Source organism: Bos javanicus, chromosome 16 (assembly GCF_032452875.1).
Source record: "Bos javanicus breed banteng chromosome 16, ARS-OSU_banteng_1.0, whole genome shotgun sequence".
Classification (NCBI taxonomy): domain Eukaryota; kingdom Metazoa; phylum Chordata; class Mammalia; order Artiodactyla; family Bovidae; genus Bos; species Bos javanicus.
The window spans coordinates 80,657,337-80,677,000 of NC_083883.1; the positions used below are offsets into that span (position 1 = coordinate 80,657,337).

Sequence of the window (19,664 nt, forward strand, 5' to 3'; positions counted from 1 at the left end):
CAACATTCAAGAAACTAAGATCATGGCATCCGGTCCCATCACTTCATGGCAAATAGATGGGGAAAGAATGGAAACAGTGAGAGACTTTATTTTTTTGGACTCCAAAAACACTGCAGATGGTGACTGCAGCCATGAAATTATAAGATGCTTGCTCCTTGGAAGAAAAGCTATGATGAACCTGAACAGCATATTAAAAAGCAGAGACATTACTTTGCTGACAAAGGTCCGTCTAGTCAAAGCTATGGTTTTTCCAGTAGTCATGTATGGATCGGAGAGTTGAACTGCTGAGCACAGGAGAATTGATGATTTTGAACTGTGGTGTTGGAGAAGGCTCTTGAGACTCCCTTGGACTGCAAGGAGATCCAACCAGTCCATTCTAGAGGAGATCAGTCCTGGGTGTTCATTGGAAGGACTGATGCTGAAGCTGAAACTCCAGTACTTTGGCTACCTGATTCGAGGAACTCACTCTTGGAAAAGACCCTATGCTGGAAAAGATTGAGGGCAGGGGAAGGGGAATGGAGAGGATGAGATGGTTGGATGGCGTCACTGACTTAATAGACATGAGTTTTGAGTAAGCTCATGGAGTTGGTGATGGACAGGGAAGCCTGGAGTGCTGCAGTCCATGGGGTCAGAGTCAGATGTTGCAACTGAGCGACTGAACTGAGCTGAGGTTCTTTCTCTGTGAATTTTAAAAGGATCCTTCCATTATAGGCTTTATGAGACTTTTGGGACATGCCAAAAATCTGTATGAATTGCTCCAGATAGCTTGGTAGTCACCTATCAAGGGGGTTTTTGTACTTAGCTTGTTCCTACAGAGGGACCTGGGAGGAAACTGTCTTTGAAGTCTGAAAAGCAGTATTAACGGGAGGATTGTTTTATATTTTCATATGGTTTTAACAATAATAAATTCAAGTCATTAGAGGCCTTTGTAAATGCAGAGTATTATTTCCCAAGTTTTATTAAAAATGTTGAAAAAGGAGCTTATTTAGACTAGTGCTTAATAACTGAATACCATGATATGTGTCTCTTTTTTTTTTTTTCTGATGTATTTTCATTTACTAAGAGATGGTCCATAGAAACAGTGCTTTCCCTTCCAAATACTTTTTATTCAGAAATTAAAACATGTTATTTTAAACAAGAAGTTGTGTAAAAGTGAAAACTGGCTTTTTTTTTTTTTTTTACCAGCCCCTATCTATAGGAGTTATAATTTTAACAGAAGTTTTTATCTCTTGGTACTTATTTTCTTAGTACAACTATTAAAGACCATGTATATTTGCAAATGATTGCATTGGTATTTTCAGGATCTTTTTGGTGTTAGGACTTTAGGGGAGATGGGTTGCCATGTACCTTTTCTAAAAATACTGGCATAACACTGATTGGTCAAGAAATCGTTGTTAGTGGATGGAGAAGACACTTAAAGGACTTCTTTTAAAATCTGGACAGACTGAAGGGGGAACCCTCTAGGGGTCTGTTTGGGCAATTGTTTCCAAGGTGAGGGCAGAGGACTCTTGGAGAGTTCACTGGACCTTTTCAGCAGGCTCAAGGGAACTTCTTTTCAACTAAATGTTTAACTGTGACCAGCTTTTCTTCATATACTTTAACAGAAACAACATATACTACAACAGAGTGATAGCATAAGATACGAAAATCCAGCTTATTTCTATTTAGCCAGGCATTCCAGAGATTGGCAAAAGAAAACTACTCACCAATTCTTTGCTTATTATTAAATGAATTTGTTTAAATCTTAATTTCTGATGCAACAAAAATGAATAGATAGAACCTATCTAAAATAAATCTCTTTGAGGTCCTAATTTAAGAGTTTAAAGGGGTTGTTTTTGTTGTTCATTCACTCAGTCGTGTCTAACTCTTTGTGACCGCATGGACTGCAGCACATCAGGCTTGCCTGTCCTTCACTATCTCCCTGAGTTTACTCAAACTCATGTCCATTGAGTCTGATGCCATCCAACCATCTCATCCTCTGTCACCCCGTCCTCCTGAGGCCCTTTGTCTTTCCTACCATCGGGGTCTTTTTGCATCAGGTGGCCGAACTATTGGAGCTTCAGCATCAGACCTTCCATTGAATATTCAGGGTTGATTTCCTAATTTAGGATTGATTAATTTGATCTCCTTGCTGTCCAAGGGACTCTCAAGAATCTTCTCCAGCACCACGGTTTGAAAGCATCAATTCTTTGGCGCTCAGCCTTCTTTGTGGTCCGGCTCTCACATTGTTAATGACTACTGGAAGGAAACACCATAACTTTGACTATCCAGACCTTTGTTGGCAAAGTGATGTCTCTGGTTTTTAATACACTTTCTAAGTTTGTCATAGCTGTCCTTCCAAGGAGCAAGCGTCTTTTAATTTCATGACTACAGTCACTGTCTGCAGTGATTTTGGAGCCTACTTAAGGCCAAAAATTTGAGAGTCACAGTGGTAAAAAAGGAACTTATTTTTGCAAAGGCTCGACTCAGTAGGAGTAAATATAGGGTCTATGCAGAAGTGGTTTCTCTTTGTGCTCAACCTTTAAAGAGGCAATTATAAAATCAGTAGAGGTTTTGGTAAAAACTTATTAAAGTGTTTTCAAAAGGCAAACAATAGATTTTCTCACATAACCGGTAACAACTGTTGAAGTGGGCCTGTTTGGTCTCATTTTGTCATTAAGTTTAAAATTCTTATATCAAAGATATGATTGTGTTTTGGTTTTTGACAGTTCTATTTTGGAGTCAGAAGTTTGAAATATAAGATAAAAATTGATTCAAATTATTTTTCAATTGAACTTTTAAACTATTTTAAGTTTACAGAAAAATGGAGAAGATAGGTCGTTTGAGAACCTCACCTAGTTGCTTCCCCCTTTACTAACATTCTGTCAATGACCTGCTAATATGACACATTTGTGGTATAAATCCATGAACAAACAGGTGCACTTCGGTTTCGTCTGATGTCTTCTGTTGCAGAATGTCACCTGGGACATCACGTCACGTTCACCTGTCAGGTCTTTTGGGCTCCTCTTAGCTGTGGCGGTCTTTCAGATCTCTTGGTTTTGATGACCTTGACAGTTTTGAGGAGGACTGACTGGACATGGCAGCAACTTTTTTTTTCTTTTCAGGAGCCAGTTCTCCTTGCAGTCTTTCCTGTTGGCTGTGGAAACATTTAAACATTAAAGCTGTGGGAGTTTTTGTTCTTACCTTAACTAAAGTAAGCCCTCTGCTACAACATGCACCTCACTTGACACAGCTGCCCATATCTAAATAAGGAGCATGATGTATTTTACTAAATATTGTTTTCAAATACTTGTCACCAAGTTTTCCTCATTGACAAGTTTTTAGCAGTGAGAGGTTTTTTTTATATTTTTAATCTTATCTTTATAGAGACAATTAAAATTCATTTTCCTAATTAGACTTTGCTTGTCAGTAACATTTATTGCACATCCATAGCACTGTTCTGGGAAGGTAGTTTTCATTTTAAAGTCTTCCTTAGTTTTATACTTCTCTGTTACAGAACTCACTGTCATTCATAAAAGGTGGTCTCAGGCAGGCACCTGTGGTTCCTGTGATCACATTGATTTATTTTTTCCTGTACTTGGCAGTGTGTAAAATGTGACCCTTGAATGAAGCTGAAAGAAGCTTCTTAGAAGGTATAAATGTTTTGTTTATGATTAACGTTGAAAAGTAAAGGAAATAATCTCAATGTCCAATAATAAGAAATTATTAAAGTACCAATACAATGAAATATTGGACTTCTCTGGTGGCTCAGACGGTAAAGCGTTTGCCTGCAATGCAGGAGACCTGGGTTTGATCCTTGGGTCGGGAAGATCTCCTGGAGAAGGAAATGGCAACCCACTCCAGTATTCTCGTCTGGAAAATCCCATGGACGGAGAAGCCTGGTTGGCTACTTTCCATGGGGTCGCAAAGAGTCGGATACGACTGAGCGACTTCACTATCTATCTATCACTATAGTAATAAGTAAAATGTATAAGTAATAAGTAATTTTTTTGGGGAGGGTTTGAAATTATGAAGATAAGTATCTTAGAAAAAACACTGGAAGGATGTATACCAAAATGTAGCAGGCTTTTCTCTACAATTATGGCTGATTTTTTTCTTTATATTTTTTTCTGAAATTTCAGTAATAAGCCTGATTACTTTTGTATTAGGGAAGAAAGTATATTTTAAACCTATTGTATTCCTTAGCCTTTGTCCCATAAGAAAGTATGCAGTCAGGAAATTTTACATAGTGGTCATACAGAAAATGGCTTTGTCAGTAGAAAATACTGATGTCACCCATGAAACCATAGGTGGACTTGCCCTCGAGTGTTATTTTTTGTGTTACAGAAGTTGAATTCCATTGCCACCCTAGCACCTCCTCTCTAGACAGTTTTGTTAACTGCCTCTACACTTGAATTAATTTGCCTAAAACAGTCTGATAAGAATCTCTCTCTCTCTTTTTTTTTTTTTTGGTCGCGTCACACAGTATGTGGGATCTTAGTTCCCTGACCAGGTATTGAACCTGGGCACAGAGTTGATTCCTGGACTGCCTGGGAATTCCCTAGGAAGCTCTTTCAGCATGAAAATCCTGCTTCAAAAAGCAGGATGCGTGTATCTAATGCTGGAAAAAGAATACAGGGGAAAAAAAGATGAATGGACCTTGAGTAGTATATATAAATGAATTCCATCTTATACAAATTTATAATGAAGATTAGAGAATCACAGCCATTGTTTTAAACATAACCAATCAAAAAAGAGAGAAACGATTGCGTTAGGCTTCCTGGAAACAACACAGCTTTGCAACATGAACATTTCCTGATCGTTAACATGTTTTTTCCTGCCATTTACTGTGTAAATGCCAGGTACCTCTCTAAAGGCTTTGCCCGTATTATTTTCCTTAAGCTTCCTGATTTCCTCTTTTACGTGTACACAAGGCACAAGGAGATTAATCTAGTTTAGAGTCACACAGCAGAGTCAGGCTTTGAACCTGGGCAGGTGACTACGGTGTGGGGAAGGCATAAGACCCCACTGTGCCTCAGGACTCAGCCCCGAGCAAGTGACACATGGGGATTGTACGGAGCCCTTGCTTGTTATATTTAATTTTCAATTCATTTCGGTCGCTCAGTCATGTCCAACTCTTGCAACCCCATGGACTGCAGAATGCCAGGCTTCCCTGTCCATCACCAGCTCCCAGAGCCTGCTCAAACTCATGTGCATCAAGTCAGTGATGCCATTTAATTTTATTTAAGTTTATTGTTTATTCTGACTTTAATTAGTTAAATGTAAAGTATATACAGAGGGATTTAATAATTATGTGTATATATAGATATATAAAATTTAGACAGGATGCAAGTTAAAACAAGTTCTTTTCTGTCCCAAATACACTGTTAACTTTTTTTTTAAATCTTTTTTATTTTTTAAGTTATGAAGGTATGATAATGCATTACAGGAGATTTGGAAAATATAGAACAGAGTTACATATATTTCCACTTATATATTGCTCTTTTTTTTTTCTAAGTAGGTAAATTAAGATTTTTAGTTGGGGTTTCAGTATCAAACTCAAAAATTAATAGAATGAATATACAGAGAGGTAGAAGGATATAGTAGACTTGAAAAAAGCACTGTGAACCAATTTAATGTAATTAAGATTTGTACAATTTTCACACAGTACCAAAAGATATTTGAAAATAACCCACATATTTTCAAGTACAGTGTGACATTTACCAAGAGAGATCTTTGAGTTAGATATTGAAAGCCTCAATACAGTTAGAAAACTGAAAAACCACACAGGGTGATTACAGAGAAGAAGGCATTTAAGTGAGAAATTAATATCAAAGATACTTTTAAAACCCCATGTGTTTGGAAGTTAAATGTCCACTTTTAAACGATGGCTGTATCTAAGAAGCCGAAACAAGGAAAATTAGAAAATATTTGTAAGAGAATAAAAATGAAAAGAGAATTTTCCAGATTTGGTTGTATGCAGCTGAAGCTGCTCAGTGCAACTAAATACAATGTGGAATCTTGAATAAAAAATTAAAAAGATAGTGTACACTAGGAGAAGGCGATGGCACCCACTCCAGTACTCTTGCCTGGAAAATCCCATGGATGGAGGAGCCTGGTGGGCTGCAGTCCATGGGGTCTCGAAGAGTCGGACATGACTGAGTGACTTCACTTTGACTTTTCACTTTCATGCATTGGAGAGGGAAATGGCGACCCACTCCAGTGTTCTTGCCTGGAGAATCCCAGGGACGGGGGAGCCTGGTGGGCTGCCGTCTCTGGGGTCGCACAGAGTCGGACACGATTGAAGCGACTTAGCAGCAGCAGCAGCAGCATAAAATTTTGTGAAGTTTGAACAAAATCTATACTTTAGTTAATAATACTGTATCACATTAATCTCCTGTTTTTTTTTTAAACAACATAGTATTTCCTTATATTCTCAGAAATGGATTAGAAGTTTCAAGCTTCATTCAAATTAAGAAAAAAAAAATCCCTAAAATGTCTTTTTAGACTTTTAGCATGAATACTAAATGCCAAAATACATGGAACTATATCAAAGTTTTTTACTGAGTCAAACAAGTAGACTCAAAATGTCTTAATTTTTTAGGCTAGGCAAAAACTCATAAGTTTTCTAAACTATATTTTACATACTATTTGTATATATAATATGTGTATAAAAAGCTTTTCTATTGTGCTTGATGAAAGCTTGAGAAAGAACAAAAAAAAGAGAGAACACAAACTGAATGAAATGGGAGCATTGCCATCTTCTGGGACCCCTATAATGCAAATGTTGGTGTGTTTAATGTCCAGGGTCTCTTAGAGACTGCCCTCATCCCCCCCCCCCCCCCCATTTTTCTGTATTCTGTTCTACGGCAGTGATTTCTACCATTCTGCCTTCCAGGTCACTTATCTGTTCTCCTGCCTGAGTTTTTCTGCTGTCGATAGCTTCCACTGTATTGCTCATCTCTGTTCTTTAGTTCTCTGTGTTCACTCAGTTGTGTCCCACTCTTTGTGACCCCGTGGACTGTAGACCCCCAGGCTCCTCTGTCCATGGGATTCTCTAAGGCAAGAATACTGGAGTGGCTTGCCATGCCCTCCTCCAGGGGATCTTCCCGACCCAGGGATTGGACCCGAGTCTTCTCCTGCATTGGCAGGGGGGTTCCTTTTGGTGGTGGTGGTGGTTTAGTTGCTTAGTCGTGTCCAACTGTTGCAACTCCATGGACTGTAGGCCGCCAGGTTCCTCTGTGCATGGGATTCTCCAGGCAAGAATACTGGAGTGGGTTGCCATTTCCTTCTCCAGGGGATCTTCCCGACCCAGGAATCGAACCTGGGTCTCTTGCCTTTCACGCAGATTCTTTACCCACTGAGCTTTGAGGGAAGATCCTTCCTTTTGGTAAAATTTCTTATAAAGCTTTAATCCAAGTATCTACTGTGGGTGGCAGTTACACTTCCTCCCTGTTGTTTGGCCTGAGGCGACCCAGCTTTGAGATCTATAGGCTCTGAAAGTGAAACTGTTACTCCGTCAGTCTTTGCAAGACTCTTCAAGTCCATGGGCTGCAGCCAGGCTCCTCTGTCCATAGAATTCTCCAAGCAAGCATGCTGGAGTAGGTGTTCATTTCCTTCTCCAGGGAATCTGCCTTAACCCTATCATATGCTATAGGCTCTATGGTAGGGTTAATGGCGACCTCCAAGAAGACTTAATGCCAAGGGACGTCTTCCAGGGCTGCTGCTGCCAGTGCCCCCGTCCCTGTGGTGAGCCCCTGCTGATCCACACCTCCACAGGAGACCCTCCAACAGTAGCAAGTAGGTCTGGTTCAGTCTCCTGTGGGGTCAGCTGCTCCTTTCCCCTGGGTCCTAGTGCACGCAAGATGGCTCAGTTGGTAAAGACTCCTCCTGCAGTGTAGGAGACACAGGTTCAGTCCCTGGGTGGGGAAGATCCTCTGGTGGAGGAAATGGCTCGTCACTCCAGTATTCTTGCCTGGAAAATCCCATGGACACAGGAGCTTGGTGAGCTACATACAGTCTATCTGTGGGGTTGCAAAGAGTCGGACACGAGTCGGCAACTAAAACACCCCCTTCAGGAGTGGAGTCTATTTCCCCCAGTCCTGTGGAAGTCTTGTAACCAAATCCCACTGGCCCTCACGGTCAGATTCCCTGGGGATTCCCAGTCCCTTTGCTGGACCCCCAGGCTGGGAAGCCTGACTTGGGGCTCAGAACCTTCACAACAGTGGGGGAGCTTCTGCGGTTTAGTTGTTCTCCAGTTTTTGTGTTGCCCCCCGGGTGGGTATGGGATTTGATTTTATTGTGATTGCTCCCCTCCTCCTGTCTGGTTGTGGCTTCTCCTTTGTTTTTGGACGTGGGGTATATTTTTTTGATGGGTTCCTGCATTGTCCTGTCCATGGTTATTCAGCAGCTAGTTGGGATTTTGGTGTTGTCTCAGGAGATGAGTGCACGTCCTTCCACTCTGCCATCTTGAACCAATCTTCACTGTTGCTTCTTTTTTTAAAAAAATGTTGCTCTCTTCTTTTTTAAAGGTTATACTCTGTTTCTAGTTGCTATAAAATATTTGCTTTATTTAAGGGAACTCTTTATTAACTTGTGTTGAAATTGCTATGATGAAAAGTGCTGGTTGGCAACTAGGTGCCAACTAGAGTTAGGCTGAAAGGGTGGGGCTCTTAAAGTTCTGAGGTCATATGCTCCTTGAGAGTTGAGGTTGCATTGACTTTTTACTAGAGGAAAATTACATTTCAGCCGTCAGAACTCAATGTGATGTAATGCTTGTTACTTTTGCTTTATAGTAAGCAGCACTTACATTTGTAATTTCTATTCTCACCATAGTCCTGAAGGTAGCTATTTTTCATACTTTTCTGCAGGGAGAAGTTGAGATTGGCCAAGTGGTGGTAAAGAATGAAATGCAGACTCTAGTCTTCTGACTTTGACTATATTGCTCTTTTTCTGTCCTATAGTAATGCTGACGTTCTGAGGAACAAGTGTCTTTATCTGTTACTATTATGCTTGGTTAAGTAAAAGGAGAAAGTATTGAAAGAAAGTAGGTTGGGGTAGTGAGATAAGAACTTGAAAATGCAAAATTTTTAAAGGAAAGCCAGATATACTCCCAGGACCTTTGGTTACAGACCCATTTGAGACCCTGGTGAAAGCTATGAACCTGCCCAGAAAAAGCCACATACACTTAATTTTATTTACAATTTAAGTGCCTCATATTTAAGATATAAAAGTGTTCCATAGTCTAAAAAGAAAATTCTCAAAGTGTTTTTACTAGTGGCTCACTAAGGCCAGGCAATCTTAAACATACTTGAACAAATTGGTGGCTAATTAAAGTGCTTGGGGCCAGGTCTGCCCTGAGGGGAGTAAGAAGCAAAGGAGAAGCAGCACCAGCGTGTATTTACTTTGAGAAGACTCTGAATGAAGCCTTTGTCACAAAACTTTCCTGCTAGACACCTATCAGCATCATCGTGAGTGGCAGTGGATGCCTGAGGGGCTCGTCAGTAAGAAGTCCGTTCTCACGGTTCATGGTGATTGTGCTGTGCTGCATACTGTCTGTCGCGTTTGTGCCGATGTCTTAAGGCTGTCTTACCAACTATTTGATGGATGAGAAAGTGTCTTTAATTGTATTTCATATATATGTTACTGAAATCTTCATTAAGGCTGATTAATCTTACCACCTCAGCTCAACAGAAAGCTTTTCTAACTTGCCTTAAAATTCTAAGATAAATTCTTTGTTCGGATCCTTAAAATTTGCACTGAGGTTCTGTGGTAGTGTTGATAACATAAAAACTCGAAGAATCTGCTTTGGAACACTGAGTTTTAGCTCTGCTGGCATTGAATTCAAATCCCGTGAGTCCATTTCTTGAGTGATGAGTGGGTTTGATAGAATATATGCAATTAGAAAGAAGCTTTGGTTCTTAATTCGTGTTATTCTTTGTGAACTAATAAAATGTGCTTTTGAATCGGAGAACTAACTTGTAACCTCTGTAGAGTATACTTACCCATTTTGTTGATTGTTAGGTTTCAAATGATGTCAGTCTCTAGAAACATTAAAACAGCTTCTAGTATATTAAGTATGTGGGTGTTAATAGTGGATCATCTACTAAGTGAATTTTCATGGTGTTTTTGAAAAATCTTTAACGTTCTATGGAAGTTATTTTCATACTGTTCATCATTTCAGGCATTTTTCTGAATTAAATGTGCTGTAAGTTACTGTTGCTAGGTTAGTGCTGGGACTAAGGAAAGTGTTTACGTGGTGTTTCTCAGGCCTCTCTCAGAATTTGGAAGCTTCAGTGTCCTACTTAACTGCCTTCCCGAGGAATATATTTTTTAATGCTCAGGAAAATAATTGAGCCTTTAAATAATATAACTGTACTTTTATATCATAACATTTTAAAGTTTTTAAAGAAAATTAAAATGAATTTTGGCAGGGAATTTATATGGGACTCCTTGCAATCTATACCTAGTTCATGTAGAAATTGCTTTTCTAATGTTTAAAAAAAAGCATGATTTTATGAATCATTTTATTGGTAGAGGGCAAGATTTTGGTTAGATTACATGATATCCCTTTTAGATACTTCACTGTCAAACCAAAAATTATCACCATGTTTCTAAATGGAAATTTTCATTGTTTGACATTTGAACATTAGATTCCTGTTTGAAAATTTTCACTTCTTAGAAGCTTTATTAGGGTGTCTTTCGTTCTCTGATGGCTGTTATTTTTAATTTTTTTTTAAATTTGGGATTAGTTAATTCACAGTGTTGTATCTCTGATGGCTTTTTTCCACACGTAAAGGTCATGGCTCAGTGAGGCCAGACTTTGCCAAGGATAATATGACAGTGAGCATTGCACAGAATATGCAGTTCTTTTATTGGAGTAGAGCTTTGCCCCTGACAGTGGAAGACTCAAAACTGAATGACATTTATCCCATTTATCTCATTTTTTGTAACCAGAGGAGGAGACAAAAGTTTGCAGTGATCTGAATTTAGTGAAGGAATAATCTACTGAAATAGTTTTGGTTTTAAACATGTTATACGCACTGTGTGAACTTCCTGAGGACAAACACATATTGTTTTCCCTTTGATGTGTGATTTTTAGGATTCATTTTACTCAAAAAATGTTGCAGGCTAAAACCAAGTATAAATTAAATAAGCTACATACATACAAAGACACTGCATACCTTAATTTAGAAAACTTTAATATGTAGACTTACAATGAAATTAACTTCTGTATCATTGTGTTTTGGAAATAGGCATATTTGATTCATTGGAGGGTATCATACATTACCCATAAATCTTAATCTATAAAAATTGCAGGTCATTTGGGCATTATGTTAATCATTACTTAACATATTTGACACATTATCTTTGATATATTTTTGGTCTAACTTTCAACTCATATCAATTCAATTCAGAAAGCGTACAGCTTTTATGAAGTAGTAGAGAGCAAAGCTCTGAGCAATATCCAGTCTTCCATTATACTGCTGCAGAATATTAAGAAGCATTGTAATTTTCTTCTGCTACATTGTATTCATATAATTAAACACAATGCTTTCCTTATCTTTAGTTATCAAGGTAAACAAAAATCATTTTAATCTTTTTGACCCAGGATGAAATAGGTAGTATTTTTGTAAGTCTGCAATATAGTATATTTAACTAGCATTTAAACATTAGCTGTGGTGTTTGTTGAAGAGGCTGTAAGATAGCATTAGACACTTAAGACCTGATCTGTAATTGACCTGTTAAACAGGGCTCATTTTTACCTTTCTCCTTCCTATTCTTTTTGGGATTGTAGTAAATAGCTTTGTACCAATGTGTAATCTGCTATTTCCTTTTTTTAAAAATTTTAATATTTAATCTACTTTTTAACATAATGTTTAATCAGGCATTGCTGGTGAGCATTTTCACTTAAGTGTTTCTATCACAAAAGCAAAGTCTTGTTTTAATTTTAAACTAAAAGCAGTCGATAGTGATAAATTCCAACAATATAAATTTGAAATTACAATAACCTCTTTCTCCCTGTCTTTTATGATAGTCTTTAAAATTTACAAATGTTAAGACAAATATTTGCGAGTTTTAGTTTTTTACTCCTTCACTGTTGGCTGTCTTTCCGTGTTTAGAGTATCTAGATACTCATTACAGCTGCAGAGTATCTTATTGTTATTTACAGTAACCAGCATTTGTATTAACTTGTTCTCTTAATCTAAAATTATTATTACTAATAGGTATTACATGATGTAATATATTTCAGATTGTATTTAAAATGGGTAATGAAGCAAAAGAAAAAGCGCCTATCATCCTACCAAAGACAAACCACTGTTAACCTTTTTGCTCTTCCCATGTTCTATTTTTCTATACATAGCCTGTTTTTCTTTCTTCCAAAAAACATATGTAAGGGAAAATTTCAGTGTCAATAAACAGAGCTATGTGTGTGTTTGTGACCCTCTGGACTGTAGCCCACCAGGCTCCTCTGTCCATGGGATTTCCCAGGCAAGAGTACTGGAGTGGGTAGCCGTTTCCTTCTCCAGGGTTCTTTCTGACTCAGGGATTGTACCTGGGTGCAGATTCTTTGCCGTCTGAGCTACCAGGGAAGCCACTATTAGAGCTCTACAACAGTATAATTTTTGTCTTAAAATTATGTTGAAATACTAAAATAGTACATAATATAAAGGAAGCCATCGTTAGGGTGCAGTTTGGTAACATTAAGTACATTGACAGTGTTCCATAACCGTCACCACTGTCCATCTCCAGAACCTTTTCATTGTTCCAGACTGATTCTGTGCCTGTTGGTTAACTCAGGGTGCTTCTTAACACCTTGTAACTATTCTCATACTGTGAACAGTTTTTTCCACTTGGAAACAGTTTCATATGCACTCTCCTTCTTGTCAGTTTTCTTCTAATAGTTCTTCCAAGAACCCGGATCAATAGGTTTGTTAAGGATGATTCTTTAAGTTGGTTTTAGATGTCAGTCCTCCTTCCCCCAGAGGAAGAATTTATCCTCAATTTTAAAATAAAGGTTAATGTTACTAGGTTACAGATATTAAAATACAGTTTGTATATAATTTGACATTAATATAGCTCTTTGGCAACCCACTCCAGTACTCGTGCCTGAAAAATTCCGTGGACTGAGGAGCCTGGTAGGCTACAGTCCGTGGGGTCGCGAAGGGTTGGACACGAGTGAACGACTTCACTTCACAGCCGTTTTGTAAAGTGAGAGATCCTCATGGAAGAGAGGAGTGAGAGCCCCTTTTGCTTGGGTTGGTGATCTTTCAGTGGCATCTTTCGATCCTGGTTGGAAGGGTGTGAAGAGGGGTGTGTGCAGGCTGTGTCATTTATTTGGAGAAGGGTAATCGTACATATTTTGCTGTTCTGGTGGAAAACGGTTAAGAAACTACTACTCTGTATTTTGCTTGACTTGTTAGAAATAACATGTACTGTACTTAACCAGAGATTTAACTTCAAAACAGTTTTTCTAAGTGTGAGAATTATGAAGTTTTCTAATGAGAGCCTTTGCTTCTCTTCTAGGATTGGCAGCCACCATTTGCCTGTGATGTTGACAAACTTCATTTTACCCCGCGTATCCAGAGGCTGAATGAACTGGAGGTAATGTCTTAACCACTATTCTGGTTGCCTGTATTCTAGTATTCTAGAGGGGGTCTTCTGAACTAGGCTTTGTTGCAAATCCAGTGGCTTCAAGGAAACTAAAGTATAGCTAGTAATTGTTAATTATAGTAAAACAAATGGCGATAAGCTTTTGAAGCAAACCGAATTTCATTTAAAAACACTGATTTTTGTCAATAATTGCCAGCCTATTAATAAATGCATTTCAGTTCAGTTCAGTTCAGTTCAGTCGCTCAGTCATGTCCGACTCTTTGCGACCCCATGAATCGCAGCACGCCAGGCCTCCCTGTCCATCACAGACTCCCAGAGTTCACTCAGACTCACGTCCATCGAGTCAGTGATGCCATCCAGCCATCTCATGCTCTGTCGTCCCCTTCTCCTCCTGCCCCCAATCCCTCCCAGCATCAGAGTCTTTTCCAATGAGTCGGCTCTTCGCATGAGGTGGCCAAAGTACTGGAGTTTCAGCTTTAGCATCATTCCTTCCAAAGAAATCCCAGGGCTGATCTCCTTCAGAATGGACTGGTTGGATCTCCTTGCAGTCCAAGGGACTCTCAAGAGCCTTCTCCAACACCACAGTTCAAAGGCATCAATTCTTTGGTGCTCAACCTTCTTCACAGTCCAACTCTCACATCCATACATGACGATGGGAAAAACCATAAATGCATTTAAATCCTTGTAAATCTAGATGACAACCAGTAGAATTTAGATTTTGAAAGGCATTTGCTTTCAGAACTGTTTCATGGAGAAGATCCTCCAGCTCTTATGTTCTTCCATTCTTCTGCATGTCTTCACTTAGATTTAATAACACACTTTATTTCCCCAAGGAGGAATGAATAGCCTGGGATTCTCTAGAGAAGGGGAGTGTTTCTTCTTTAGTCCTGGGTGACTTGAGCCCTAGAGTGCTGGGCGAATAAGACTTGAGCGCGTCTCACATAAAGGCACATTGTTCATATAAATGTTTTGCTAATCTAATTTTCATACTGAACCATGTTTTATTTTTCTATACCAAACCAAACATTCTTAAATGAAAAATATGTCCACTGGAACTCTGCGGGCATTGGCAGTAGTAGCATCTAGAGTATATATTTTCAGGTATTTCATTGTGTTTTCACATTAAGCTTGAAAGATAGGAAGATGGGTATTAACTTTGACATGGTTGGGAATATCTGAATATTGATGTCAATTTTGGTCTTATGCAAGATAAAACTCGTAGAACTGTGAATTTCACAATGAGGGGAAAGAAAAATGAGATAATTAAAAAAAAACGACTTGTAGGCTACAGTTAGTGATCTGTTAAAGGAATAACATTTAAGAGAGTTTGTTTTTTGTTAAGCTATCAGGACTATTAGAATTGATGCAGAACTGCTGTTGTAAATGTGCTTTTAGATTTGCATTTGAGCAAATAAGACAATTTGTACTTGGAGAAAATAGAACTTTAAAATACTGAAATTGTAAAAAGACCAAAGGGGCATATAGAAGCTTACCTATGATACTCCTTTAAATGAAGAACTTTTCAGATGGCCTGTTTATGTTACGCAAGGACTTCCTGAGTGTGTAACTGCTACTAACCTGGTACATGGTAGGGACTGAATTAAATTTTTGATTGTTTATGTGTAATTCTTTAATCAGTTTTATTTTGTATATTTTGGGACAGTTTCTCTCTTGAATTCATAAGTGCTGTTACACTTAAATATTCTAAGAATGAAAGTATCACATGCACAGGAAAGGAGCTTTATCATAAGCTGGGTAAGAGTAAAGCTCAGTTCTTTGTCATTTAGGCTCAAACACGTGTAAAATTAAATTTCCTGGACCAGATTGCAAAGTACTGGGAATTACAGGGAAGTACTCTGAAAATTCCACACGTGGAGAGGAAGATCTTGGACTTGTTTCAGCTTAATAAGGTAAAAAAGCCTAATGACCATCTTTCTCATTGAATAGTTTTTCTGACAGCATGAATTTGATCTTCATTGCCTTAAAATAAGAAACTTACTGCTGCTTGAAATACGTAAGATGAAATTCATCATTCAGTTTTATGATTAATTGGTCTCTGCTTTTCAGGTTTGAAAGCCTTATCTTGTGAAGCATATTGCTACCACCTGGTTTTGGTCATACTTAAACTTCACAATGGTCCTCTTCGATATTCCTGTTTCTCTTATTACAGATAAGACAACAGTGGCTTTCAGTGTCCAAAGTGACCAGTTTGAAAAGGCTTGAGTTATAATTCTCTACCTTAAAGTTCATTTCAGTCCAAAGCCTGCGTTATTTCCACCTGACATGCTGCTGTTCTTCCTACTCATCAGTTTATGGAGATTTTAAAGGGTCACTGGGTTTGACCAATTGCTCGAACTCTGTCTTTATCAGAGATTTCATTGCTAATTTAGTTCTTCCTCATGGAAAATCTTGACTGCTTTGGGGAACTGAGAAGTAGCTTTTGGAGGAGTACAAAAAGTTAATGGACTATGCTGTCTAAAGCAGTGTTTTCAATTTCTAGTTTAAAATTAATAGTGTATATATATATGTATGCAATTTTTTACTTTGAAAATGCATTTTTTAAAAAAGATCACAGTCAAGAACATTTTATTTTTGGTGCCATACCTAGGCCTTAGAACTGATTTCCCTATAAATGTTTCTAATTTCTTTTGCTATTTTATTTAACAGTTAGTTGCAGAGGAAGGTGGATTTGCAGTTGTTTGCAAGGATAGAAAATGGACCAAAATTGCCACCAAGATGGGCTTTGCTCCTGGCAAAGCTGTGGGCTCTCATATCAGAGGACACTACGAGCGGATTCTGAACCCCTACAACTTATTTCTGTCTGGAGACAGCTTGAGGGTGAGTGGGGCTAGCCTTAACCTGTTTTATTTCACTGCTTATTGGTACATGGTCTTTGGGAGGAATGAAAAGGCCTTGATTATGTATGGAGTTCTTCCTTAAAAGACTCAATTTTTCCTCTGATGTTTTTGTTCTGTTTCGAGAGTGAACATACTAAAAAGGTTGTTTTTGGAATGAATAAGGTTATGGAGGAAATAGTCTTTTGAAAACACTGAAACCTGTATTAAGCTTACTATATATGTTCCTTTCCTACAATGAGCAGTTGGTTATTACCTACTTGTTACAACTCATGCTTTTGCATTCACTTACAATTTAAAGTATATTCCTGGTCTTCCCTGGTGGTCCACCAGTAAAGACTCTACCTGCCAATGCAGGGGACATGGGTTTGACCCCTGGTCCAGGAAGGTCCCACATGCTGTGGGGCACCTAAGCCCGTGTGCCGCAGCTACTGAGCCCACGTGCCCAGAGTCCCTGCTCGGCAGCAGCAGATGCCACCACAGTGAGAAGACCGCACCACAGCCGGAGAGGAGCCACACTCGCCACCGCTGGAGAAGGCCTGTGTGCAGCAACGGGGACCCAGCACAGCCAAAATAAATGATAAAGAATAAGTTAAAAAAGTATGAGGCTTTTAAAAAATGTAGTTCTGGCTGTCACATGAAAGTATAGCACGTGGAATATCTTGCTTGTGTGCTCTCTTGCCAGCTGAGATCTCCCAGATTTTCCAATAGAATGTTGATTTTGGTAAAGAGTTAGGGAACTTGGTAAGTCTTCCCAGGTGGTGCTAGTGGTAAAGAACCCGCCTGCCAATGGAGGAGACCTAAGAGATGCAGGTTTGACCCCTGGGTCAGAAAGATCCCCTGGAGGAGGGCATGGCAACCTGCTCCAGTATTCTTGCCTGGAGAATCCCATGGACAGAGGAACCTCCTGGGCTACAGTCCATGGGGTCGCAGAGAGTTTGACACGACTGAAGAGACTTAGCATTCACGCAGGGGACTTAGCAGTGCTGGACAGCTAATGGGTCCCTTTTCTGATAGATAGTTCTTATGTAACCATGTTTGTTTCCTTACAAAGATGGTGTTTGCCAAATTATTCAGATGAAAACTTCCTTCTGATTAAAAGCAAAACAGTATTATAAAAACTTCCCACTTTATTTTAGGCCCTGGTAGGAGGAAGAATATCATAATTACCCTTTGAGATATTGTGCACTAGAGCAGGGGCCCCTGTGGTTTTAGAAACTGCTTTGTAGAGAAGTAGGAAGGTATCACTGTTGCAGAGGGTGAAATCAGAACTGTGTCCTGATACAAATATACCATCAGTGATGCTTGCATCCTATAGATTTTCATAGCATTTTTTTCTTTCTCTTGATTCCAGGAAGGTGTTCTTTTTAGCCTTGAAGAATGTGACTATTCTAATATTCAGAAAGTTGTTTAAAGATACATGGATTGTGTGAGTGCTTAGTGAACCCATGGATGAAATAGTTTAGAATACTGTGTGTGGAACCTTTATGCCTTTGTTTTATAATCAGATCTACATATTTTTGCCACAATAGATTTTTTCCTTTTAACCTTCTTGGTGCAGAAGTTAGATGAATACAGAGAAAGAGTCTCTCTGCTTTATGGGTTGCGACATTTTAGAAATAGCTCAATCTATGGACTTTGAGGCCCGTAGTTTCATAGTTGAAAAGTATGTAAGCATTTATACAATACTAGTCTGAAAGGAGTGGATATTTAAAGAACCCTTTACACATATTGCATCTACAACACAGATAAATATTTGTTGAGGGGTTTACTAATGTGTTCATTGTGGAAAAAGTCTAAAAGGGAAATAGGATGAAAATAAATCCCACCTAATCCTCTCCTCTGTTTCCTTTTGAGGCTGTCTTTATGCACATACGTACAAATGGAGGTATATTCTTTATGTACAGAATTGATCTTACTTTTTTCCTGCTTAACATGTCAGTGTATATTTTTGAAGATACAAGTTTTTAATGAATCTGTGGCATTCCCTTTTTTATACCCCGAGCTCTTTTTTTAAAAAGTTACTTATTTCTGATTGTGCTGGGTTTTCTTTGCCATGTGTGGGGCTGCCCTCCGGTCCCTGTGTGTGGGGCTGCCCTCCGGTCCCCGTGTGGCCTTCTTGGAGTGCTGTCTTGTTGAGTGTGAGCTCGGTGCAGGCTCGTTAGTTGCAGCCTTTGGGCTTAGCTGCCCCGTGTCCCATCTTCCTGTACTGGGGATCAAGCTTCTGTCCATTGCGTTGACAGGGAGATTTTTAACCACTGGTCACCAGGGAAGTCCCAATACAGACCTTGATTTGATTTCTCATGTTGCATTCTTTGTGTGTAAATTTTGTGCCCATTTCTGAGTTTTGAAAATAATCCTTAGAGGAAAGGAGAATCAAAATGTGTATATTTTTAATGGAAAACAACAAGAGGTCACTGTGCATCATTAGAGTGACCGGATCCAGAACACGACGGCCCCCGGTTCTGCTGGAGTATGGAGCAGCAGGAGCTTCTTTCCATTGTTCGTGGGGACACAGAACGGCGCCGCCGCCATAGAGGATAGCGCACGAGTGACCAGAGAACGGAACATGCTGTTTGTCACAGCATGTTTGACACAGCCTGGCAGTCACATGCCTTGGTATTTACCCAAAGAGTTGCGGCTTTATTGCCAAAAATTGGAAGCAACCAGGATATCCTTTAGTAGGCGAATGGATAAACAAATTGTGAAGCACCCAGACAATGGAGTATTGCTGCTGCTGCTAAGTCGCTTCAGTCATGTCCGACTCTGTGCGACCCCATAGATGGCAGCCCACAAGGCTCCCCTGTCCCTGGGATTCTCCAGGCAAGAACACTGGAGTGGGTTGCCATTTCCTTCTCCAATGCATGAAAGTGAAAAGTGAAAGTCAAGTCGCTCAGTCGTATTCGACTCTTAGCGACCCCATGCACTGCAGCCTAACAGGCTTCTCCGTCCATAGGATTTTCCAGGCAAAGGTACTGGAGTGGGGTGCCATTGCCTTCTCCGCAGTGGAGTATTACTCAGCCCTAAAACAATGAGCTGTCAAGCCATGAGAAGACAAGAAGGAAGCTTACGTGCGTTTCTTATGTGAAAGAAGCTAATGGAAGGACTGGGTATACTGTATGATTCTGACTCAGTGGCATTCTAGAAAAGACAAGACCATGGAGACAGTGAAAAAAGATCAGTGATTGCAAGGGGTTGGGGGCAGCGGAGGTAAGC

The 19,664-nt window shown here is 39.3% G+C and overlaps 1 protein-coding gene across 5 annotated transcripts in view; it reads left to right on the forward strand.

The window, feature by feature from the left end:
• KDM5B (lysine demethylase 5B) overlaps positions 1 to 19,664 on the forward strand; it is a 73,768-nt gene that overhangs the window by 18,281 nt on the left and 35,823 nt on the right. For all 5 annotated transcript variants that reach the window (XM_061381745.1, XM_061381746.1, XM_061381747.1 and 2 more), the window contains exons 2-4: positions 13,507 to 13,584; positions 15,381 to 15,503; positions 16,261 to 16,431. In XM_061381745.1, coding sequence (XP_061237729.1) covers positions 13,507 to 13,584; positions 15,381 to 15,503; positions 16,261 to 16,431 — 372 coding nt within the window. The remainder of the gene's footprint in view (positions 1 to 13,506; positions 13,585 to 15,380; positions 15,504 to 16,260; positions 16,432 to 19,664) is intronic.